We start from the raw sequence: 24,718 nt of genomic DNA, 5'->3' as shown, positions 1-24,718 counted from the left end.
CTTCGATTTGCGAGTTTTCGTAGTAGCTCCTCTGCAGGCTACCTCCGAAACTCGAAACTCGAATTCGTGTTGTGCCGTCCCTCTCGCTCTCGTATCAAATAGTGTAAGTGTCAGAGGGACCGTACGACACGAACTTCGATTTCGAGTTTCGGAGTAGCCCAGCTGGCCCTATAACTCTATTTTTTATTCCGTGGAATTCTGACAGATGTCAAATTTTGACGTTTCAGAGATAACAGTTATTTTTTATGGCCGCCATTAAGAGGAATAAATAAATAATAAATCTCTTTATTACTAGACTTTACCCACCACGGCTTCGCACGCTAAATCATTAGATACAGCAGTTGAATTGAAACTCCGGGATTTTATAAAATTCCCGTGGGAATTAAAACGTGGTCCTTACTGACCTTTGAGTATTTATCTAGCTAAATACTCAAAGTTCTTTACCCACTGAAAGGTTTTCTGTACTCTCACAGTCACAGTTCCTAGTTAGCTTAAATAAAGGTTTAATCATTTGTAAATATTTGGAACCTCTGTTACTTTTAATAGGCTTTTTTTTTTGAAGATTAGTTTATAACTTTCTTTATCACCTTCAGTAACTAATTCATACTTCGGTTTTGTCTCAAATAACAACTGAATAAGCCCTTATTGTAAGTGTCTTTTGTTTAATTGTAATTGTATTTCGGAGACTTGAACTCTGCGATCCTATCATAAATTTCCTCGTTAAGTCACTCCATAAGGCACATCTTTCTTCATCTTCACAGTGGCGTCTTTAGAAGCGCGCGGTCAAAATGGAATAATACAAAGTGCCGCGGCCGGCGCCCCTAACACCGCTGAGCCCGTGTGCAACGCACACCTGCATATAGGTAGACGGCTCTGCATCTTCACATAAGGTGTCAACCGTCATGTTGCATGTAAATAGATAAGAAATAAATAATAATAATAATAATAATCTTGAAATGCTTTTACAGAAAATGAGAGCGGCGACGAATAATTACATTCTAAACTGGTACTTGACTCAAATGTTTAGTCACCAGACGAAGCACTTTCATCCTCTTTGTTTTCTATTTCTTCTTCGTTTTCTATTTCGCTTTCATCGCTCTATTCAAAAGTATTATCTCTATTTGAATTACTGCTACCTCTTTGCTGCTACCATTTTCGATCCATTCAGTTTAGTTGGAGAATAGTATCATCATTCATTCATTGAACTTTTTTTTTTCTCCTAATCTCATGTAGGTCTTAATTTTTCTTTTTTGTACGGAATATTCCAATAACGCTGCTTAAATTACTAATCATTCTCAAGAAAACTTAACCGTTATAGTTTTCCTTCCAAGTTTGATAAACTTACTACCATCCTGAATTTTTTCAAATTTTTCCACCCACCGGTTTCGATTTTAGAGGGGGGGGGGGACACGGACGCTCGATTTTAATGAAAATGTGCACATTCAAGTTGAATATTTCGCAAATAAATCAATGAATCGAAAAATCGTCTTAGCAAACCCCTAATGATTTGAAAAGACCAATCCAACGATGACCCCACACTATACAAGGTTAGATCACGGCCACCACGTCTAAGGGAGGTACTTACTCTAAAAACTTTTTTTTTTTTTTTTTACTGTACCATTTTGTCGGCACAGTTTACGTAGTGTTCGTGCAAAATTACAGCTTTAACTATCATTGATAGTTCTTGAGCAAAGCCGCGGACGTACATACAGACAGACAGACATGGCGAAACATATATTCCGTAGCCAAAATGGCAAAAACGGAACCCTGAAAAGCTTATAGGTATTAAAAATGAATAGGATAGATACTTTAGACGTTTTTAATTGTAGGATATTATATTATCTTGCGTCGGTGCCGTATTATTACAGAAACAGTTACAATTACAAATAAATTGACCCGGCTGGCCGCTCGCCGGTTTCTCAGGTTGCTTTTCGTATTTTCCGTATCGATCTTGGACAGTAGGAAAATGCTTCTTGCACTCCTCTTCTAGGTCCGGTATGTGTCTGTGGACAAAAAGGGGTTCATCACACTTGTTCGTAAACAGTGTCGTAACACGCAGGTTACCTTGATTGCAACCCCTAAATTAAACCCAAGGCACAGAATATGTAAAGTACAATTCAATAGAATATGTCAATTTTCTACATATTTAAGACACCGTATCGTGGGCACACTTGATTATATATGTCCCTGTTGTTGCAATTATCATCTAAAAGGAATCAAAAAAGAATAATAGTTACATCACAAAGCCTTAGGCAGCCCGGTGTTTATATTAGTAGGCTGGAAGTGTCTACAGGATTGTCAGATTCTATTGAATTGGAGTTTAATAGTACTTACGTACAGAATGGCCACGCTCCGCCCCGCACCGGTTCGAGTTACCCCACCCCTCAAGCGCAGATTGCAGGAAAACCGCAGGAAAGCAGTCGGGTGCGCGACGCGATGTATGTCGGCCGCGCGGCACTAAGTTCGGGAGCAATTATTTTGCGAAATGGTAACGGTACCCTACCTATTTCCTTTTTCTAAATAAATAATGATTTCTGAAATTATCACGATTAATACATGAAATAACTATCTACCGAATAATTCGTTTAAGTTTGTAGTCGTATATCTATTGTAATTGAAAATAATAATGCTTAAGTACACAGACAGACACATTTTAAGTAGGTTTAAATAAATAGGTAAGATGTAATGTCATTGGTAGCACTTATTAGGGTTTTGCGATAGTCAGCCCTGTGTATCTTGCGCACACATTGACGCGTGTACAGACGTCGTCGTGCCTATGTAGATTCAAGAACGCGTATTTAGTACGGCGTGGCCGCCGTGTGCCCAAGGGCCTTATGGAGACAGCGGCAGCAGTACCTATCGGCAATTTTAGTTAAATAGCAGTACAAAAAGAGCATAAAACAAGCCATTTAAACGAGACGTTCATATAGCCACCCGCGTCGGTACGGCGAGGGTGGATAGACACGCGAGGGGAAAATGGGTTTAATGCTCGAGTTTTACACTGCTTTTCACTTAGATTGGGAGAAAATTATACCTAGTGCCATCCACGAAGACGCGTGATTTCGTCAAAATTAGACATTGTAATAAGAACCACGGCACGCGTCATCGTGAATGACTCTACCTATATTTAAATAGCAACAGTGCAAACGATTGTTCACTAGGTATGTACCGTATGTACGGTACCTTTTATTTTTCATACATTGCTATATCATCATCATCATCATCCCAGCCTATATACGTCCCACTGCTGGGCACAGGCCTTCTCTCAGAACAAGAGGGCTTGGGCCATAGTTCCCACGCGGGCCCAGTGCGGATTGGGAACTTCACACGCACCATTGAATTGAATCAGGTTGTGCAGGTTTCCTCACGATGTTTTCCTTCAACGCAAAGCTCGTGGTAAATTTCAAATGTAATTCCGCACATTGCTATATAATTATATTTTTTTAGTTTTAGTTTTTTTTGATTGATTTTTAGTTTTACATAAAATAAAAATTATTAAAAAATATATAGATACTTTTTTTTTGTGGCTGCTGTCACCTGATTAAGTAGGTACCTTGGTCTTAGACGAAGATTTTACTTTATCCACTAGAGCATAAAAAGTAATTTTATGTCGCCTAGATCCAGCATAAATACCAACTTTTCGAGCATGCTAAGTAAAATAATAATTTTCTTGACTCACAAAGGCTTTGTAAGTATCTTTGTAAATTATGACCCCCCCCCCCCAAAATGTGTGATGTAATTTAATAATGACCCCTTAGACATTGAACTAAAATAACTTCTTTGCTCACCCCCGACTTTCTTTTAGTCCATTGATATCTTTTAGGTCATTGATATGGACCTCTCCGCAAAGTAACACGTAACACCAGATTCAATAAACTATTCCCTTAAGCCGAGTTTAGACTTGCAAGAAAAATCGTGCAAGTTGCATTACATATTACATTGCGAGGCCGTAAAGCCAACGAGTTTCTAGTGGTCAATCGAGCGCCTCTAAACTTGGCTTTAGACATTGTTGCCATCTTTTATTTAGCTTTTTAGGCAGCTGCCCTCTCTGCCTCCCTTAGTGCGCCCATGTGACGTTCCCTCACCGTTTCAAGAAGTCTCGGTGCGCGCGAACATGCGTCAGCGCAGAAAGGGCATGCGCGTTGCAGCGGTGCTCGTTGCGCGGCGCGGTGGACGCCACGCCGCGCAGGTACGGGACGGCCGCGTCCCCTGATTGGTCCGCAAACACCAGCCCGCCTCCACTGTCGCCAAGACACAACGACATGGCTTTACCTGCAAAATAGCACCATAAATGGTGTAGGTACTGTATCAATTAAACATTTATATGTTGGTTTTTATGAAAACTCTTTATTCATTTCAGTTTTGTACAATTACGGTTTTTCTGCTCGATCACAGACCCACACACACAGTACTCGCTCCCTCTCTCTGACGTCACCTTTTTACGTTCCGAATCAAGCATCTAACATTTATGATACAGGTACCTACTGCAGTTTCGGCAAAATATTTTTCGCCAAATTTCACTTCACAAAAAAAATATCGCAGTAGTTTCATTTCCCAATCGAATCTTTAGCATATTAACATTTCGCATTTTATTCATTTGGTCAAATTATAATTTGGCATAATTTTACATTGACAAGTTTTATTGACAAACGTTTATCAAGCAAACGTTTTCTTTTGGCTAATATTATATTCCAAAAAATTATTGTTCAAAATGACACTGCACACGAACCAACCAGAGAAACCAACTGCTACCAGAAAAGTAGGTTAGATTAGGTTAGAACTGCGTGCCCCATTGACTAAATAATACTTGGTAATATGAAACGGGTTAGTATCATTTCGTCTAAAAAGCAGCTGGTCTAAATAGCAAGTGATCTAAGAAGCAACTGTATAGTAACTGTTATAAGTAGCACTTGCTTGCTTGTCAAAATATTTTAGACTACATAGAAGCAAATGCGGAGCTCCTATTCCGCGTGGCTGAGGCGCCTCGCGCTTTGACGAAATCTTACCTAGCCTAACTTGAATTTTTAGGGTTCCGTAGTCAACTAAAACCCTTATAGTTTCGCCATGTCTGTCCATCTGTCTGTCCGCGGCCAAGCTCAGAGTCCGTTAGTCATAGAAAGCTGTAATTTGGCATGAATTTACATATCAGTCACGCCGACAGTGGTAAAATAAATAAAAAATATTTTTACCCCATGCGGGGGTGGTTTTTTTCTCGACTTCTTTCATTAAAATTGAGCGTACCCCCCTCTAAAATCTAAACTGTGGTGGAAAAATTTGAAAAAATTCACGATGGTAGTAAGTATATATATATCAAATTTACAAGGAAGTGGCAGCCTAAGGTATAAAATATAGCTAAACTTCCGTACACAAATACACAATACGAAATCCTTAGAAATTTTTAAGTACTTCATTTTTTCGTAAGTCTACGGAACCTTATCTGGGCGTGCCCGATACGCTCTTGGCCGGTTTTTTCAAGTTTCAGACACAAACAGGCTAGAACCAGTTGCTTTCTGGACCACTTAATACTTAGACTAATTGGTAATTTGCTACTTAGACCGGGGCTGCTTTTTAGACGAATGATAATAACCCTAGTAAAGTGGGGCGCATAGACCGGATACCGCATACTGGAAGATATCCATTGCATCCACAGATAAAGATTACAACTAGCTAACGCAAACTGGTGTTGCAGATGTTTATGGGCGGTGGTGACCTCTTACCATCAGGAGACCACTTGCTCGTTTGCCTTCCAGCGTATAAAAAAAAAAAAAAAAAAAAACCCTCAATTGTATGAAATCCAACCGTGTCACTTTTATATACTTACTGTTACGTCTCAAGAGCGAATTAGCAATGTGAATTCCCCGATGTCCACGCAAAATCGATCAATGAGGCTATCGTTTTTGTCTCACTAGATGGCGCACTGTGCGTGAGGTTTTTTAAGTATGCCTTTCAAAGTCTGTTATTACGGGCGTGAAAACAAAGATTTAGATTAAAATCATATTTAATACACCTTAAAACCGTACATAAAAATAACGAGCATGCCACAGTGTTGCACACAGCCCCGTTTTGTTCGGAAAAAGGGAGGACAAAAGTTTCCGAAAGACAAAACTGTCTCAAAACACGACATTCATTGCCCCAGAACGCATATTTGCAATAATTAATTTCAGATATGCAAAATATTCACAAAATTATTCTAATTATAAATAATCCGCGTACTTAGATGAATGATTGGTCTCGCGCGCTCGCTCGACTAGATACCGCGTAACTAAAAACAAAAACGTTCGTGAATGCGGCAACTCAATATTGTAGTGTGCGTAAGAACGGTGTAAGACAATTGCAAGGATACTAGTGTGCGTGACGAATTGTGTTGCCAGCTGCTCCACTGTACCCGAATTATTGGGAAAATAAATTATTCTGTGGTCTATTAAGTTACTGGTTACAAAATGTATCTTGGGAAATACTTAGAATTAAGAAGAATTAAGAGTGAATGTATTAATATGTTGTGTATAGTTAGGCGTAGGTTTCTTCTTTAAAAAAATGGTAGGTATGATGTAGGTATATCAATGATCAGGCCTCACTTTTAATTAAAAATATATATATTTAAGGACATTCAATATTTACAAATTATTACTGAAAATTCATGGACTGAGTCACCAACTAAGAAGTTTTGCGTACTTAACAGTTAACACGTTGCACCTATAGTTAAACCTAATATAATGTACCGGTTAATTAAGACTAAAATAAATAATTGTTTACAAAATATACATACATAGGTACATGCATACATACATACTTACATACATACGATTGAAAACATAACCCTCCTTCGGGCAGTCGGGTAAAAGTTAACATTTCAGGAAAATGGGTAGAAATACGAAAAAAAAATTTTTTCGTTTCCCGTAATAACTAAGTAATCAGCTGATCGGGCTTTGACTGGGAAGACGAAAAACATTTTTAATTTTAACACACATTCACCCCTTAATTAATAGTGTCGGGTAACAATTTATACACCTTCAGTGTATAATATCTCAAAGATAACATTAAATAATATAGAACTAGGTTATGTATATATAATAATTACGTTAGATACTTAAATAAAATAAGTTATTTAGATTTATCATCATTAATAATGATAACAATAAATTCAATTTATTAAAATCTCAACCACGGGGAATTTGATTCTTGTGTACGCGGCAACACAGAATGGCGTTTAGGGTTCATGTTATTTTATTTTGTAATTTCGAAATTATACGATATTTACTGATGGTATGTGATCCCAGTGTCCTCTTATTTCTTGTAGTATTATTTTAAAACAGTTTCACTGCGAAAACTGCATTTTACTTCGGTTATGACCAAATTTAACAAAATTCGGGACATGCACATTACGCACAGTTTGCAACGCGACTGAGTCGCCTCGGGCTCAGGTACGCGATTTCGGGTACTATTTGTTGCCGCATTTGACAAGTACGCCGCGGTATCTAGTCGAGCGAGCGCGCGAGACCAATCATTCATCTAAGCCCGCGTGCTCACCCAAAAACTATGAGATTTGACATTTCGGAGACCTCACGCTACACTAGCGCTCTATGGCGAATTCATACGATAGCCCTCATTGCGCGGCTGCCGCGCCGTGGGGCTCGAGTCAGTCACTCAAGTCATGATTAGTCAGTTAGCGGTCAGTCTTTGTATGGGGCCAACCCCGACGTTTAGTCGGGGTTCGGACACGCGAAGTAGATGCATTTGCATAATCTAGTGTAATCTATATCTGTGGTTGCATCTCTAACGTTACCCGTAGTGACGCCAGCGCAGATCTTGTCGCTGGTGATGTAGCGGAGGAAGCTCGCGTCTGCGCCTCTCAGGCACTTCTCGATGCTGACGGAGGGAATCTCCAGGTAGTTGAGTACTGGCGACGGCTCCCCGTCCTCCGCTGTCAACCCCCACCCTAAAATCTGAAAAAATTGACCTGTTGTCACTGCCACGTGGAAATTTTTATTTTTTTAAAGAAACAGAGGGCCTACTCCGAAATTCGATAATCGAAGTTCGTATCGTACCGTCCCTTTCATCATCATCATCCCAGCCATATACGTCCACTGCTGGGCACAGGCCTCTTTCAGAACAAGCGGCTTGGGCCATAGTTCCCACGCGGGCCCAGTGCGGATTGGGAACTTCGCACGCACCATTAATCGCTTCGCTTTGTGCAGGTTTCCTCACGATGTTTTCCTTCACCGCAAAGCTCGTGTAAAATTCAAATGTAATTCCGCACATGAATTTCGAAAAACTCAGAGGTGCGAGCCGGGTTCGAACCCACGACCTCTGCTTGAGAGGCGATAGGTCAAACAATTAGGCCACCACGGCTTCCATTAGGCCACCACGGCTTCCATTAGGCCACCACGGCTTCCATTAGGCCACACGGCTTCCATTAGGCCACCACGGCTTCCATTAGGCCACCACGGCTTCCATTAGCCACCACGGCTTCCATTAGGCCACCACGGCTTCCATTAGGCCACCACGGCTTCTATATTAGGCCACCACGGCTTCCATTAGCCACCACGGCTTCCATTAGGCCACCACGGCTTCCATTAGGCTGTAGCAGAGTGGCATGCGTTGAGCAGATGAGCGGGAGCGTCAGCAGGCGAGAAAAATACAGCCAGGATATCACGACATCGCTTTATATATTAGGCAGATATTGAAGCTGGACAATACTGATTCGATTACACTTGATATGAGACGATGAAGTTCCACAAAACACTTATTAGACAAAGGACAAGTCGGTTTAACATGCTCACATCACGACGGAGGAAATGAACAGGAAAGAGTCATTTGACAATTATGACAGTATTGCCATAGCCTAAATCCATCAAAATTAAGACCATGACATACTCATGTGTTGCCATATTTAACCGCAATGCTATAAGGCTTAACATTCATTAACACTACCCCTTAAGCTCTTATAACATTGATAGAGTCAACCAATTAGTTAGACAAAGTAATAACAGAAGACACATACAACATGACATGCCTAAACACTTAACTAATTTTGACATAAAATCAAGTCACAACAATACATATAATATTCATGCCATCCAAAAATTTATGGTGCCTCATGGAACTTAAAGGTTTGGTCAATATATCAGCAACCATATTGTTAGTTGGCATGTATTTAATTTTAACAAAACCTTTCTGAATTAAATCTTTTACATAGTGGTACCTAAGGTCAATGTGCTTGGTTTTCTTGTGACAATATTCTTTTATTTCTAAGAGCTTGTGTGCACTCTGGTTATCATATATAATAATATATCAATATTATTAGCTAGAAATTCAGAGATAAAATTCTTAATAAAACACAACTCTTTACATATGTCACTGATAGCTATATACTCAGCCTCAGTGCTAGAGAGAGCCACACAGCGCTGTTTACGTGACTCCCAGCTGATGTTGTTCCTACCTAGCTTCACTATGTAGCCAGTGTATGACTTACGGTCTACACTGTCATTTGCCCAATCTGCATCTGCATAAGCGGTTATGTTAAAATCACGCGTTCTATAAAAACATAGACCATAATTCAACGTTCCCGCTAAGTACCGCAAAATGCGTTTAGCTGCTAACCAATGCGTATTATCAAAGTCATGATTAAATTGGCTTAACTGACTACATGCATATGCAATGTCGGGCCGAGTACAGATGGACAGGTACATTAAACAACCTAATAATTCTCTATACTTGTAAATCTTATCATCCAAACAATCCAACTCTGGTTTATGCAATTTAGAATTAATTACCATGGGCGTAGAGACACTTTTACAGTTCTCCATGCCAAAACGCCTTAACAATCTCTTTGTGTACTCTACCTGGTCCAACTTCAAAACGCCTTTAGCTCTATCACGAGTCACATTAATTCCTAAACAATTTCTTAAGGCTCCTAGATTTTTAATTTCAAAATTACATTTTAAAAGCTTAATTAATTCATTTTTAGTTTTCATGTCATTACTAAATATTAAATGGTCATCAACATATAGAGCAATTATTGTCAATAAATTATTATTCTTCTTGACATACACACAGGGTTCACATTTGTTTTGCATATAGCCATTATTTGTCAATAATTGATGTACTGTCTCATTCCACATCCTACTGGCTTGTTTAAGACCGTAAATGCTTTTGTGCAACAAACATATCTTACTGACATCATTTACAAAACCTACAGGCTGCTCCATATAAATAATTTCATTTAATTTACTGTTAGAAAAATGCTGTTGCAACATCCACATGATCAATATCCATATTCAAGTCATTGGCTAGGGAAACAAAATACGCATAGTGCTGTGGCGAACTACGGAGAAAAGTCTCATTGTAATCAATTCCTCTCTTTTGTGAGAAGCCACGAGCAACTAATCGCGCCTTAAATTTATCTTTACCTGACGTATCTTGTTTTACCTTGAAAACCCACTTACACTTGACGATATTAGCGTCCTTAGGGCGATCTACCAAAGACCACACTCCATTTTTAATGAGCGCGTCATACTCTTTTTGCATAGCACTATGCCATTCCTCACTACATGAAGATGACATAGCTTCATCATATGTAAGTGGTTCAGTCTCACACTGAGCCAACAAAGACATATCATAACTGTCATACCTTGAAGGGGCCTTGCAGCGAGTACTGCGGACGGGTCGTGGAGTGACAGTACCAGAAACATCTGGACGAGTCACAGGGATCATCACAGGAACATCTTGCCCTGGATGAGTCTCCGCCGGATATGACATGTCAGTCACAGGAACGTCTTGCCCTGGACGAGACAACACCGGATGTGACATGTCGGTCCCAGGAACATCTTGCCCTGGACGAGACACACCTCTTCCCCTTCACGAGACGCCACGTCCGCATCCGAGGCACTGCTACACTCTCGAGCATCATGCCGGGAACTCGTGCTAACATCCTCTTCATCACCTGTGCAGTACTCAGGATCTGACGATGCTGAAACCACAGACAAATCATTACAATTTGACTCTATATGCTCACTTATCCTAGGAGCCTCACTACTATTTAAATAATTCCTATTAGTAGTATCACAGTTATCTTTAAAATCATTTGTAAAAATAAAATTTGGTGTATAAGGTGTATAAGTATAATCATTAAAATTGTATAAAATATTTTTACTAAACTGTCCATTCATATCCTTTAAAAGGTTTCCTCTAAAAATACTACATTCCGTGAATAAATAATTTTTCTAGGTTCAGAAGGGTCTAGAAGCCTATATCCCTTGGAAGTGTCACTGTATCCTACAAAATACACATTTTAGATCTGGCATCCAACTTACAAATACGCCTCTGTTTTGGAATAAGTGTGTATGCAACACATCCAAACACACGAAGATTACTGAGATCTACAGGTGATCCAGTCCATACCTGCTCTGGAATAGACCCTGTCAAAGCTCTTGTGGGGGATCTGTTTTTAAGGTAAATAGCCGTCATTACCGCTTCCCCCCAGAATTCCTTGGCAAGACCTGATTCTAACAGGATACATCGTGCTTTATCTAATAAAATTCTATTTAAACGTTCTGAGAGGCCATTTTGTTGTGGACAGTAGGGTACTGTCGTTTGGTGAATAATACCTTGACTTTTTAAATAAGTACTAAATTTCTTATTACAATATTCACCACCGCCATCAGATCTTAGACACTTTATAGGCAAACCAGTTTGTTTTTCTACTAAAGCTTTAAAGTTAACAAAACAAGACATTACCTCAGATTTAAATTTCAGCAGGTAACCAAATGTTTTCCTCGAAAAGTCATCGGTGAATGTTACAAGGTATCTTGCTCCTCCCATACTGCTAGTAGACATAGGCCCACAAACATCAGAGTGTATGAGCTCCAGCGGTCGTGCAGCACGCTTTGCCTGCCGTTCGGGAAAAGCAGCCGCGGTTTGCTTCCCCTCCAGGCAGCGCACACACGCCGGTCCCTTCTCCAGATCATCCATCTGCACCAAAAGACCCCAATCCCGCAGAGCACACATACCTCCATAACTCAATGCCCAAGTCTCTTGTGCCAAACACCTGCTGGCACCACAGTAACCATTGCACTCTGATCCCTCTGCACTCCATCCTGCAGAGTGGCTGAAGAATGCTCCAAATGGACCTGCAAGACCTTATCACACACAACACCACCATTTAACTTATACACATTATTGACTTTTCTAGCAGAACCAATTATTTTACTTTCAAAGCTTATATTGCAACAATTTTTACTAAACAAAACTGTGAACCCTTCACTAGTGAGCTTGCTAACCGACAATAAGTTGGTTGAGAGATTAGGTACATACATGACATCAGACAATAAATGGCATTTGTTATTAAACACAATATTGATGTTACCTATACCTAGACAAGATAGTCTGTCACCATTTGCTATTGACACATCACCTAGACAACATTTAAAGTCTATGAAAAAGTCTTTGTTATTGCACATATGAGAAGTACATCCAGAGTCGACAATCCATTCCTTCTGTTGCACAGAAAAAACCTCGGCCGAAGGCTCCGAACAACAAAAACAGCATCTCGTCGCTCCGTCTGCTTCCTTTTCTTCATGGCAAAACAATTTATTTTCTTGTGTCCCGGTTTTTTGCAAAATTACAAATCACAGGCTTCCTTCCAGTAAGATATGCCATATTCGTAGCATCAACACAATCATTGTGGAGCTTACGATGTTCTTCTTGTAATAAGCGAGAGCGCACCACCTCACTTGATAATGTTGTATTGATGCATGCAGTTTCAATATTGGACACCAGCACATCATACTCCTGCGGCAATCCACTTAGCAAATTTCCGCAATCTCAGTGTCTTCTATGGTCTTTCCTATATCTGCCAGTTGCTGGACAAGGAGCATAACTTGGTTGATATAATCACCCATGCCAGAAAATTTCGAAAATTCAATTCGGTGAAGTTGCCGCATTAAAAGCACTCTTCTGTATAGCCCTTTATCCTCAAATATAGCCGAGAGACACCTCCAGGCATCTTTAGGCGTTAACGCATTGCGCACATATTGATATAGAGAAGTGTGCACCGAAAGGCATATGCGCGCGAGCGCCCTTTGACCTCGTACGGCGTCCGCATCCTCTCCCTCAACACAACTCCACAAGCCTTCCAATGTCAATATCATCCGCATACCAAATTTCCATGCGTTATAATTCTGAACGCCAGTAAGCTTCTCAATCGTGTTAGTGCCACCATTAAGCATAGGCGGCATGCTTGGCACATGCCCGTCTTGTAGGTTATCCGGCATCGTGTCACCAAAACCAAACTGAGCACTCACCCGCTAATTATTTCCTGAGCCGCTTCTTTAGATGTTCTTCAGGGACTTGCGATTACTATGTCTGAGCCCGTAACCTGTAGCAGAGTGGCATGCGTTGAGCAGATGAGCGGGGAGCGTCAGCAGGCGAGAAATAATACAGCCAGGATATCACGACATCGCTTTATATATTAGGCAGATATTGAAGCTGGACAATACTGATTCGATTACACTTGATATGAGACGATGAAGTTCCACAAAACACTTATTAGACAAAGGACAAGTCGGTTTAACATGCTCACATCACGGACGGAGGAAATGAACAGGAAAAGAGTCATTTGACAATTATGACAGTATTGCCATAGCCTAAATCCATCAAAATTAAGACCATGACATACTCATGTGTTGCCATATTTAACCGCAATGCTATAAGGCTTAACATACATTAACATAGGCCACCACGGCTTCCATTAGGCCACCACGGCTTCCATTAGGCCACCACGGCTTCCATTAGGCCACCACGGCTTCCATTAGGCCACCACGGCTTCCATTAGGCCACCACGGCTTCCATTAGGCCACCACGGCTTCCATTAGGCCACCACGGCTTCCATTAGGCCACCACGGCTTCCATTAGGCCACCACGGCTTCCATTAGGCCACCACGGCTTCCATTAGGCCACCACGGCTTCCATTAGGCCACCACGGCTTCCATTAGGCCACCACGGCTTCCATTAGGCCACCATGGCTTCCATTAGGCACCACGGCTTCCATTAGGCCACCACGGCTTCCATTAGGCCACCACGGCTTCCATTAGGCCACCACGGCTTCCATTAGGCCACCACGGCTTCCATTAGGCCACCACGGCTTCCATTAGGCCACCACGGCTTCCATTAGGCCACCACGGCTTCCATTAGGCCACCACGGCTTCCATTAGGCCACCACTCCCTTTCACTCTCGTATTAAATAATATAATCGTCAGAAGTAGCCCTGCAGGTCCCATACTACGAAGTATCTCGTATCTCGCCGTCCCGCTGAAGCTAATATTATGTAATACGAGAGTGAGCGAGACGGTACGATACGAACTTCGATTTTAGAATTTAGTAATAGCTCCCCTGGTATTCTAACCCTACGGCCGTTTACTGTAACCCATTAATATTATAAATGCGAAAGCTTGTAAGTCTGTTAATTTGTTGGTTACCTTATCTCGTCTAAACCGCTAAATTTATATGAAATTCAGAAAACTGCCTAGTTCCCGCGGGATGCGATAAACGAATTCTACGCGGACGGAGTCGCGGGCAACAGCTAGTGTGTAAATCAGGGCTTTAAATACCGTTAAAAAGTGGTAACGTTACCAACTGTCAAACCGATTTAACGTTAAATGATAATTAACGTTAAACGATTTACCGTTACTTATACAACTTTTACCGGTAAAAAAAGGTAACGTTATCAGCTATTCATTAAATTAACGTTAATTCAAAAGTATCGTTAAATCATTTTAACGGTATTTATATTACTATTTACCGGTAAGCTTGGGTAACGTTAAATTTAGATTATCCTCATTTATCGAGCGAGTATGCACGCGCTAAATTGGCAACACTCGGTAGCATAGCAAAAATTACCGATAGTGTTACTTCGGTATCGTTATAATAATTGTACGCCAGTCTGTTGGCATAATGTGGCGATCTTATGACTGTATAACTCTAAGACCTTGATTGAAACCCACTATTAACAAATAAAATATTTCATTTCATTTAATGTGAATTAGGTAACGTTAACAAGCCCTACAATGTAAAGTAAATTTACCGGTAAAAATAACGGTAATTAAGTAACGTTAAATAATGTTAAGTTATCAATTAACGTTAAATTTTAATACCGGTACTAGGTATTTTTATGATTTTTACCGTTATTTAACGTTACTTATAGTGTGAATTTGGTAACGTTAACAAGCCCTGGTGTAAATAAATCTTTCTCTCTCTTACTCTCACGTTCAAACTCTCTCTCATATGGCGACGGACATACCGTTCCCGTATTTCCCTCTGTCAGCTGTTCGTTGTCAAATTTTTCATCAAAGTTGACGCATGCTGGCCTTACGGCGTGGGTGACCATTAACTCTTGGGTCAGCAACACCACAGCGATGTCCTCCTGGTAGTTGGTATCAGAGTCCCGGTAGCGGATTGGTATGGCGATAGCTGCTACCTATAACATGAAAATAATTCGTCATCATCTTGGCCTATACAGCGTGGCTCATTTATAGATCGGTCAGTATGGGAAAGTCTGATACTATAAGACATACGAAGATCTTTTCTTAGGATAGGAACCATGTCATCGATTTTAGTAACAAGAAAGACAGCGTTCATACATTAAAAAAACACTTGTACTCAGTTCGGGAATCAAACCCGGTCGTTTTGAAAAATAAAACGTACTTACATTATTTCTATTTGGATATCGGTAGTGTAGGTGTAGGTCATAAGCAATAAATGTTACTATGAAATGCGCTAGGTATCTAGAATGAATAAAATGATTTTTCAAAACGTCCGGGTTCGATTCCCGAGCTGAGTACAGTTTTTTTTAATGTAGTTTTTCTTGTTATTAAAATCGATAACATGATTCCTAGGAACAGATCTTCGTATGTCTTATGGTTTCATACTTTCCCATACTGACTGATCTAAATGAGCCACCCTGTAGGCGTGGCGGCAGTGCCGGTTTACCACTTCCAGCGTCCTGGGCGAGATTTCCACGGCGCCCCCAACTTTTGGGAACTTTCTAGAAGGTATAGCAGGCTTCAGGCGCCCCTTTAAGTCGGCGCCCTGGACGATCGCCCCACCGCGCCCTACACTGCGTGGCGGCCATTTTGAGCCGGCCGTATCGGAATGATTTTGTCGGAAATATTCGATGGGTCCTACGTATAAGGGCTTAAGTGTAAAATCGTTACTTTACAGGCTTTCAAAGTCAAAAACTGTCGTAACTCAGAGATGGTGTATCCGAGACTTCTAAAATTTGCCACACTAGCTAATAGTACTCTGTCCTTCAATCACAAAGAATAAATTTTAATAAAGTATTTCTTCATTAAAAGTTATTGTACATACGCCCATATACGTGAATTTCCGGGAAATAAACTTGTGTACAAAAAGACAGTAAAAAGATCTATGTGGTACTTTGGGTCATATACGCGTACAACCTTAAAATCTTTGGTAAAAATACGTTACCCATGATACCTACTTGGGGAAATAAAAAAAAGGAATACAATCACATTATGATGTAGCATTGAAGTAGCCGCGTTCCGCTTGGAGTACAAGTTCCTAAAAATGGCAGTTATGCCCACAGATTAAAAAAAAAACACCCGGGATTTACCGCGTAAAAGTATCAAACGTACGTTTAGCCCATTACAAAGCCAAAAATTACATCTCATCATCATCATCATCATCATCATCATCAGCCCGAAGACGTCCACTGCTGGACAAAGGCCTCCCCCTTAGAACGCCACAATGAACGACAACTTGCCGCTTGCATCCACCGGTTTCCCGCTACTCTCACGATGTCGTCAGTCCACCTGGTGGGAGGCCTGCCAACGCTTCGTCTTCCGGTTCGTGGTCGCCACTCGAGGACTTTTCTCCCCCAACGGTTATCTGTTCTTCGAGCGATGTGGCCTGCCCATTGCCACTTCAACTTGCATATTTTTCCAGCTATGTCAGTGACTTTAGTTCTTCGACGAATTTCCGTATTCCGGATTCTATCGCGCAAAGAAACTCCAAGCATAGCTCTAGTTACATCTAGTTTGGCCGTTTTACTTCAATGATAACTCAAAAAATAATTGAATAACAATGTTTTTTTAATCCACTATCTAAATATATATAGACCTATAACGCACAAAACCATTACATTTGAAATTTACCATGAGCTTTGCGGTGAAGGAAAAATCGTGAGGAAACCTGCACAAACCTGCGAAGCGATTCAATGGTGCGTGCGAAGTTCCCAATCCGCACTGGGCCCGCGTGGGAACTATGGCCCAAGCCCTCTTGATCTGAGAGGAGGCCTGTGCCCAGCAGTGGGACGTATATAGGCTGAGATGATGAGATGATGAACGCACAAAACCCAAAATTGAAAAAAAAAACACTTCGGCCCTTATACATAGGACCCATCGATATGTGAAAACAGCAATTGGTGTCGGCTATCGGGTGTCGTCCATCGTCCTCCGATACCGATATCGGATCGGATAATGTGAAAACGATCTTAGTTGATCGAGACGCATCATTTTAGCTTAGACAAGCTTTACGTCTGCGTTTTTATTTTTAATCTGAATAAATTTAAAAGTCACCGACAACAACAAGGGTCACCGACATGGCCAGGCGAATTAGCTCGTTGAAGTGGCAATGGGCAGGCCATATAGCACGGAGAACAGATGGCCGTAGGGGGCCTAAAAGTTCTCGAGTGGAGTTCGCGGATTGGCAAGCACAGCGTAGGACGTCCACCTACGAGATGGATGGTTAAAGCCGCGGGTTCACGGTGGACGCTTTCAACCGAAGTTACTGGAGGTCTATGGGGGAGGCCTATGTCCAACAGTGACGTCCTATGGCTGCAGCGATGACCAAAGACATGGACATACATACCCACATATATACAACATAAGCGGCTGAAAAGACAAAAATATCCAAATACAGGGGTCTAGGCACCGAATATGACTATGTCCCATTCGGTGTCGAGACCCTTGGTCCGTGGGGTCCTAGCGCCTTAAAACTTTTTAAAGAAATTTCGAAAAGATTAGTAGACGTCACAGGTGACCGAAGAGCTGGCAGTTTCCTCGGGAAAAGAATTAGCCTAGCTATTCAAAGAGGAAACGCTGCCAGCATCTTCGGGACCCTGCCTAAGGGGTACTCTTTATGTAATTTGTTTTAGTTTTAGGTTCTATTTTATGTAGGTACTTAAGTTTGTTAGTAATAAGTTTATGTTTTTAAGTACATAATAATATATCTATATCTATACATACGCTCGAAAGCCATAGCTCTCCTTCGGGCTGTCGGGTAAAAACTAAACTCACATCTGATTTCTGGCTGGAGCTGTCATGGGGGTCGTTCCAAGGTCTGTAGCGCTTGCCAGCACCGACGGCAAACTTCCGCGCCGGTAATGGTGCGTCGGCCGCCTTGTTCCAGAAACAATGTGCCGCTGAAATACCATTGCAGTGGTAAAAAGTTTTTGGTAAAAAACATTTTTAATACAAGCTTTTTTAGCTGACTGTACTTTTTGTCGACTTTACTTGCATTGTCAGTCAAACTACATTGCATGGTTAAATATTTGAATATCGAAAATTAAAATACCTATACGGATAAAATGTCGATGTTCAAAATATCGATTGTAACACAATATCGAAAGTTGTTATAACCTATGGTCAAAATGTCCAAGATTGAAATGTCGATTGATTAAAATATCGAATGAGTAAAAATATCGATAGCCCAATATTATCTAAGTTGTAAATGTCAACATATTTGAATGTCGAAAATTAAAATATCGTACATACAAATCTGCTATATTTATTGCTCCTTTCTCTTAATATCCACTATTGGTTAAAGTTTCATATCTAAGCATTGCTGTTTTCGTCCCTCCTCCTATTCCAATTTTTCATTCCTCCGCCATTTTTTTTTTCGCAGACGCCATATTGAAATATTATATATGCCTATGACACTCCGACTGTTATGACAAATCCAATGATACCTCATTTTATGATTGGTTTTTTGGAGTCTCTTTGTATTTTTATTTCAACTCCAAATTTGTTACTTTTACGGGTATCCCGTGAAACCATATCGAAAATACAAACTGAGACATGGATGCACAGAAAAACCAGAAAAAGAGACCAGCACTGGGAATCGAACCCAGGTCCTCAGCAGGTCAGCAGGTTGCTGAGGACCTGGGTTCGATTCCCAGTGCTGGTCTCTTTTTCTGGTTTTTCTGTGCATACATGTCTCAGTTTGTATTTTAGATACTTTATATGTTAAAATCCGTCCAGCCGTTTAGGCTGCAGCGAGGACCAAAGAAATGGACATACATACCTACATACATACATATGCTCGATAAACATAAATAAACCCTACCCCCTCCCTGCCTTTTGGGCAGTCGGGTAATGTTTATTTTTGAATTTTTAGTTTGTTCGATTCTCGAGTGAGACAAGCAAAGTTTAGAAGATATTTGATTGCAGTTTCGTTTCATTTAATAATAAAGGAATGTTTCCTTTCAGCACAATTAACTAACTAAAGGATTTAAGGTTGTTGGCCTCCAGGGCCCAAAGATTTTTCCACCCTGTATATAAAAGCTTGTATTGAAAAAAAAAATACAAAACTTATTTAAATGAACTAAAATAATTACCAACTGCTCACCCGCGATCTTATGATAGCTACGTTTATGCAAGAAATGTGTGTTCATGCAATTTCTCCACCTTCACACTGTAAGAACACACACAAATGGCACAAACCCATCTGACACCACCACCACACTATACTGACGCGTTTTGAACTCAACCAGAGCTCATCTTCAGAGCAACACAACCGTTCACCATGCTACCAGATGTTTCATTGATTTGGACCTTCACATAGTAACGCCTGTTCAATAAATTATTTATCATTTGTCACTTACCAGAAATTACAGTTTTTGTGGTCACCAGGGTCCCGCCGCAAATTTGCATGAAGGGTGTATACACCTTGCTGTATATGCCAACGTGCCATATCATCTGTACTGATGTCAAAGCCGTGGGTTCATTTACTACAGTCTAGAGATTGCAATCCGGATAATCCGAAGTTCGAAAATCCGGATTTTTTAGCATTTTAAGCGTGAATTTTAAATCCGGATTTTCGATTCAAAAATCCGGATAATCGGATTTTTTTATTTAATTTTTTTTTTATGTTTGTTACCTCAGAACTCCGTCATTTATTTCGTTCGTTTCGTTATTTTAATTCGTTCGTCTAGGAATGCTTTCAATTAGGTCCCATAAGCACCAAATCAGAATCTGATGATTGGATCCTAGGGAAATCGAGGGAACTCTTCAAATATTGTAGGAACGCCAATGGTAATTTTGATATACTCGTATTTAGGAATAACTCGTGCATTTGCTCTTGAAAAACATCATTTGGTGAAGTGTAACTGATGAAGAAGACCAAATTTGACCAATGGAGCGACTACTCAATAACAAATACTTCATGGGTTGAATTTCAAATACTTTAACGCAGTTCAAGTTGCTAAGCAATTTAAGCTCATCGTAATTCATATGGTGAAATGCAACGGGTGATGTGATGAAGCACCAACCAGGACTCCTCAATAATGAATTCTCTGCATCGGAAAAAACAATTTTTCGTAAAAGGTGACGAGCAGTTGACATTAAACTATTGTATCTTAGATCTTTTACACTAAAAAGCATGTTTTTTTTTAATATAACCGATTAGATAAAACTATGAAAATATTTTTCTACCAGTCTGAAGTCGGTGCCTCAGCACGTGCCCGCAGGAGTGATTCCTGCCATTGTCTTGCGGTCATGTGCGCCTGAGTTGTCCCCTGTTAAGACTCGTCTCTGAATCTTGGAAGATTGCCAATGTCCAACCTGTCCCTAAGAAAGGGTGTCGCGCCGACCCTGCCAACTACCGACCTATCGCAATCACCTCCATACTCTGTAAGATTATGGAGCGTGTTTTAAACAACCGTCTCCTTGTATACCTGGAAAACAACGACCTCCTCAGTGACCATCAATTCGGGTTTCGTCGAGGCCGGTCTACTGGGGATCTTCTTGTGTATGCTACTCACCTCTGGAGCGAAGCCATTGAGAGACATGGTGAGGCTCTTGCCGTGTCTCTTGGTATCTCTAAGGCTTTCGACAAGGTCTGGCACGCAAGTCTCATTGGCAAGCTTCCGGCATACGGTATTGCTCCTGGGCTTTGCACCTGGATAGAAGATGTCCTGAGGAACAGATCGATTCGGGATGTCGTTAGTGGCTCCTCGTCCGTACTCCTTGGTATTAATGCCAGTGTCCTTCAGGGGTCTGTGCTCTTCGAGACCCTTTTTTTGCTGAACATCAACGACCTGCTGGTAACACCCGGTATCTTTGGGTATGCAGATGACAGCACACTGCACAGTCTCGGTGAGATACTTGTCCGATGCGAAGTCTGAATCAAAGGTCTGATGTTTCAGGGAGTCGATGATCGAGGCGGTGAACATGACCTTGAAGGCTGTTTCCCAATGGGGTGATGCCAATTAGGTCGAGGGGTTGCCTCAAAAACACAGGCTAGTCTTCTTTCGGCGAAACGGAGTCCATTCCAACTGACTCCGACTTTCCGGAATGTCCCCGCTCCGATTAACGACCGTCTTGAGCTCTTAGGGCTCTCATCCAATCTAAATTTCGGTCGCTACATCGAGTCCATGGCAAAGACTGCTGCCAAAAACTGGGTATGCTCTCCAGGGTGAGACGGTACTTCACCTCGGAGCAGCTCTTAAATCTTTACAGAGCTCAAGTTCGCTCTTGCATAGAATACTGTTCCCATCTCTGGGATGGGTCTGCTAGATATCTGCTGCATGCTTTGGACTCGTTGGAGCGTCGAGCGAAGAGGATCATAGGCAGTGGGGGCAAACCTTCTGAGCCTCGAACACCGTAGACGAGTGGCCTGCCTTTCGGTTTTTTATCGGTTACATTTCGGTGAGTGTGCGGGCGGAGGTTTTACATAACCTGATACCCCCTTCCGCTTTTCGTCACCGAACGACTAGGCACGGCGAGCAGTTTCACCCTTATGTTGTAGACATTCCTCAATTACGCACAAAGCGGTTTGCCTCTTCTTTCATTATGCGGACGGCGACGTGGAACTCTCTGCCGAGGTCGGTTTTTCCGGAACGCTATAATCTGGACATCTTTAAGGTCTAAGTGAACATACACCTTCTAGGCAAACGTGTACCATCTTAGGCCTCATCTTCGCCTTCCATCAAGCGAGATTGAGGCCAAACAAACGTAAGCCTATTTTTTATAAAAAAAAGGTGAGGTATACGGTTTTAGGTCCACTCCTGTTGCCTCGTGCTGAGACACCGACTTCAGACTGGTAGAAAATTATTTTAGTGGTTTTTTTTCTAGTCGGTTCTATTTTTTGTTGAAATTTTTGTTTGTTGGTTGTTATTGGATTATTGTCTTATTTTTAATCAAGAAGCCTTAAATTTTGAAATTCTTTCATTTTTAACAAACACAGGCCAAGACCAGTAATAAAACAAACTTATTTTACTAGTATAGCAACTATAGAAGTGCTAAACCTTTTTTAAAACTAAATATTTACACCTGTATTAAATTAAATAAATTTGTATAGAAAAATCCGGATTTAATCCGGAATCCGGATTTAAGTTGTAGGAAATCCGAAAATCCGGATTTTCCAAAATACGTCCGGATTTGCAATCCTACTACAGTCGTATTTGAAACCGTATCCAACTTTACATAAATCGGCTTTGCTCCAATCATAGCAGCTGGATAATATTTATGAGATTCAGAATCAGAATCAGCATCGGAATAAGTATTATCCATCTTAATATCTTCAATCTTAAATGTTTTGTTTACCCCAGCGTCAGAGGTATCGTTCGACATTCCTAGCTGTCCGGATACAGTTTCTGCAAATCCATAATACTTAATAATAATTATTATTTATTAAAATTGGATGAGTAGGTATACCACGCGCCATATAAATCTGCCTAAAAGTTCATTACTTAATACTCAATTTTGACGCATTTTTGAGATAGGTGCATTTTTTATGCGACGTCTTTAGGTTACTCCCGGATCGGTATAGCGCCTATTCAATTATTGGAATTATAACTTTATAGTTTTTGTGGTACTAGTCGTGGCAATGAACTTTTAGGCAAAGTTAGGCGGCGGAAGGTATATTTATCTATAGTCATGTCTATATAGATGCTACGATGGAGCATAAGTACATTAATATACTCAGCGGCACAAAATTTGGCCCACTCTACGGGTACGTATTATAATGTATAAAATCAAAATCTATAACTTTACAATATATATGTTCAAAATATATAAGATCAAAAAATATAATGGTTAAAATCAATAACAATCAAAATTTATAAAGCACGTTTTTCATAATGGTCGAAATACATACAGTTAAAATGACTAAGTTCACAATCTATATGTTCAAAATATATACAATCTGAATATATAACAGTTGAAAGAAATAACAATTAAAATACTTAAAGTACGTTTTTCATACTGGTTAAAATGCATACGGTCAAAATACATACAATAAAAATGCCCATGTTCATCATCATATCCAGTCTATTTACGTCGTACTAATGTATAAGTCCACAATTTATATTTTTGAGGGAGGGTAGTATTGATAGTCAGTAAGTGGGTAGAGACATTCTTTGGTCGATCGAATGAGTCTGTATTGCAGTATGATTGCTGGTGCAGTGTGCTTTGTAATTGTTGATTAACAATGTCAGAAGATAGTATACAGTTATTTAAAACACAAAAACGAATTCTTAAAATGAATCTTTAGTTCATCGGTGGGTCGCTAAACAATTTTTATACAAATCTATTCGGCTTTTTGACCTTAATCCAACCTTCTTTCTTAGTGGCAGTTATCCTGGCTGCTATATAAAAAAAACTAACATCGAAGGCTAAAGCGGAGCGTAGGTAGATATACTTATATGTGGTCAAATCAGAACGCACCTACGGAGGGAAAAAAGTTCACACTGACAATATTACGAATTCTAGTAATAATTATTTTAACTTTAAGTAGGTTTAGCTACTTGCATAATGAAATGTAAAAAGTACTGTCTAACCCACTAATTATCAACATCCAACCAAACCCTGGATCTAGAAAGCTGAACTTGGACTTCGGAATTCCCTCTTTTTATGAAGACAAGAACTTGGATGTATTTTGAGATATTTCCATGGGATGAGAATTCTGCGATTTAGAAAAAGCCACTGGCATAAGCTAGCTAGCATAACCTGAAACTGATTTATAAGTGTTCAATTTATTTACTTCCATCTAAGTACTACTATTTTTTCTCGCTCTCGTGAGGAAAAATTGTGTGTTCCGCTCGGCTGTAAAGTTGTTTAGCATCTCGTGCCTTTGAAACCCTCGACTACGCGCAGGATTCTTCTTATCTTAGAATCTTTCGCTTGCTCGGGTTTCAATATTAGCACTCGTGCCAAACAGTTACTTCCCCCAGCCTTGCATAACAAATAACTATTGATATGTGCGAGCGAGCGAAGCGAGCGAGCAAGACGGTTCAGAGCAAAAGCAACTCGGGTAGGTTAGGTTGGGTTCGATGTTAGGTTTTTTTTTATAGCAGCCCGGATAATATTAGTTCACAAATAATCCTTGCTGTTGGATTTTTGCCAGGTGTTTATACTTTTCGATCATTATCCTCGATGTTTGTATAAAAATTGTTTATTATGAATTTTAATTATTATGCTGCATG

At 40.4% G+C, this 24,718-nt stretch overlaps 3 protein-coding genes across 3 annotated transcripts in view; all 3 read right to left on the bottom strand.

Annotated features, from left to right (window-relative positions):
• Nucleotides 1-1,805: 1,805 nt before the first annotated feature.
• Nucleotides 1,806-20,077, bottom strand: LOC141442622 (modular serine protease-like). The gene is made up of 6 exons (XM_074107645.1): nt 19,898-20,077; nt 18,312-18,436; nt 15,296-15,472; nt 7,784-7,943; nt 4,086-4,272; nt 1,806-2,003 (listed from the first exon to the last, which is right to left on the bottom strand). Exons 1-6 carry the CDS (start codon nt 19,989-19,991, stop codon nt 1,820-1,822), a joined length of 927 nt encoding a protein of 308 aa, XP_073963746.1. The 5' UTR covers nt 19,992-20,077; the 3' UTR covers nt 1,806-1,819.
• Nucleotides 10,234-12,517, bottom strand: LOC141443038 (uncharacterized). Its single transcript, XM_074108257.1, has 5 exons — nt 11,737-12,517; nt 10,848-10,969; nt 10,631-10,691; nt 10,446-10,596; nt 10,234-10,289 (listed from the first exon to the last, which is right to left on the bottom strand). The coding sequence occupies exons 1-5, from the start codon at nt 12,004-12,006 to the stop codon at nt 10,234-10,236; spliced, it is 660 nt and encodes a 219-aa protein (XP_073964358.1). The 5' UTR covers nt 12,007-12,517.
• A 51-nt stretch (nt 20,078-20,128) lies between the features above and the next one.
• Nucleotides 20,129-24,718, bottom strand: part of LOC141442625 (uncharacterized) — a 55,999-nt gene continuing 51,409 nt past the window's right edge. Inside the window, exon 3 of the mRNA XM_074107649.1 lies at nt 20,129-22,888. Coding sequence (XP_073963750.1) covers nt 20,945-21,466 — 522 coding nt within the window. The 5' untranslated portion in view covers nt 21,467-22,888 and the 3' untranslated portion in view covers nt 20,129-20,944. The remainder of the gene's footprint in view (nt 22,889-24,718) is intronic.

Source organism: Choristoneura fumiferana, chromosome 26, assembly GCF_025370935.1.
Source record: "Choristoneura fumiferana chromosome 26, NRCan_CFum_1, whole genome shotgun sequence".
Lineage (NCBI taxonomy): Eukaryota > Metazoa > Arthropoda > Insecta > Lepidoptera > Tortricidae > Choristoneura > Choristoneura fumiferana.
This window is presented reverse-complemented; position numbering and strand designations above follow the sequence as displayed.

Excerpts from the sequence above, each read along its gene's own strand:
- LOC141443038 (XM_074108257.1), bottom strand. The coding sequence starts at position 12,006 with ATGTGTGCTCTGCGGGATTGGGGTCTTTTGGTGCAGATGGATGATCTG. Across the intron at positions 10,692-10,847 it reads CGTCTCGTGAAGGGGAAGAG|ATGTTTCTGGTACTGTCACT; the intron begins GTGTGTCTCGTC and ends TGACTCGTCCAG. Across the intron at positions 10,597-10,630 it reads CGCTGCAAGGCCCCTTCAAG|TGTGAGACTGAACCACTTAC; the intron begins GTATGACAGTTA and ends TTGTTGGCTCAG.
- LOC141442622 (XM_074107645.1), bottom strand. The coding sequence starts at position 19,991 with ATGATATGGCACGTTGGCATATACAGCAAGGTGTATACACCCTTCATG. Across the intron at positions 18,437-19,897 it reads CACAAAAACTGTAATTTCTG|CGGCACATTGTTTCTGGAAC; the intron begins GTAAGTGACAAA and ends ATGGTATTTCAG. Across the intron at positions 15,473-18,311 it reads GCTCCAGCCAGAAATCAGAT|GTAGCAGCTATCGCCATACC; the intron begins GTGAGTTTAGTT and ends TTCATGTTATAG.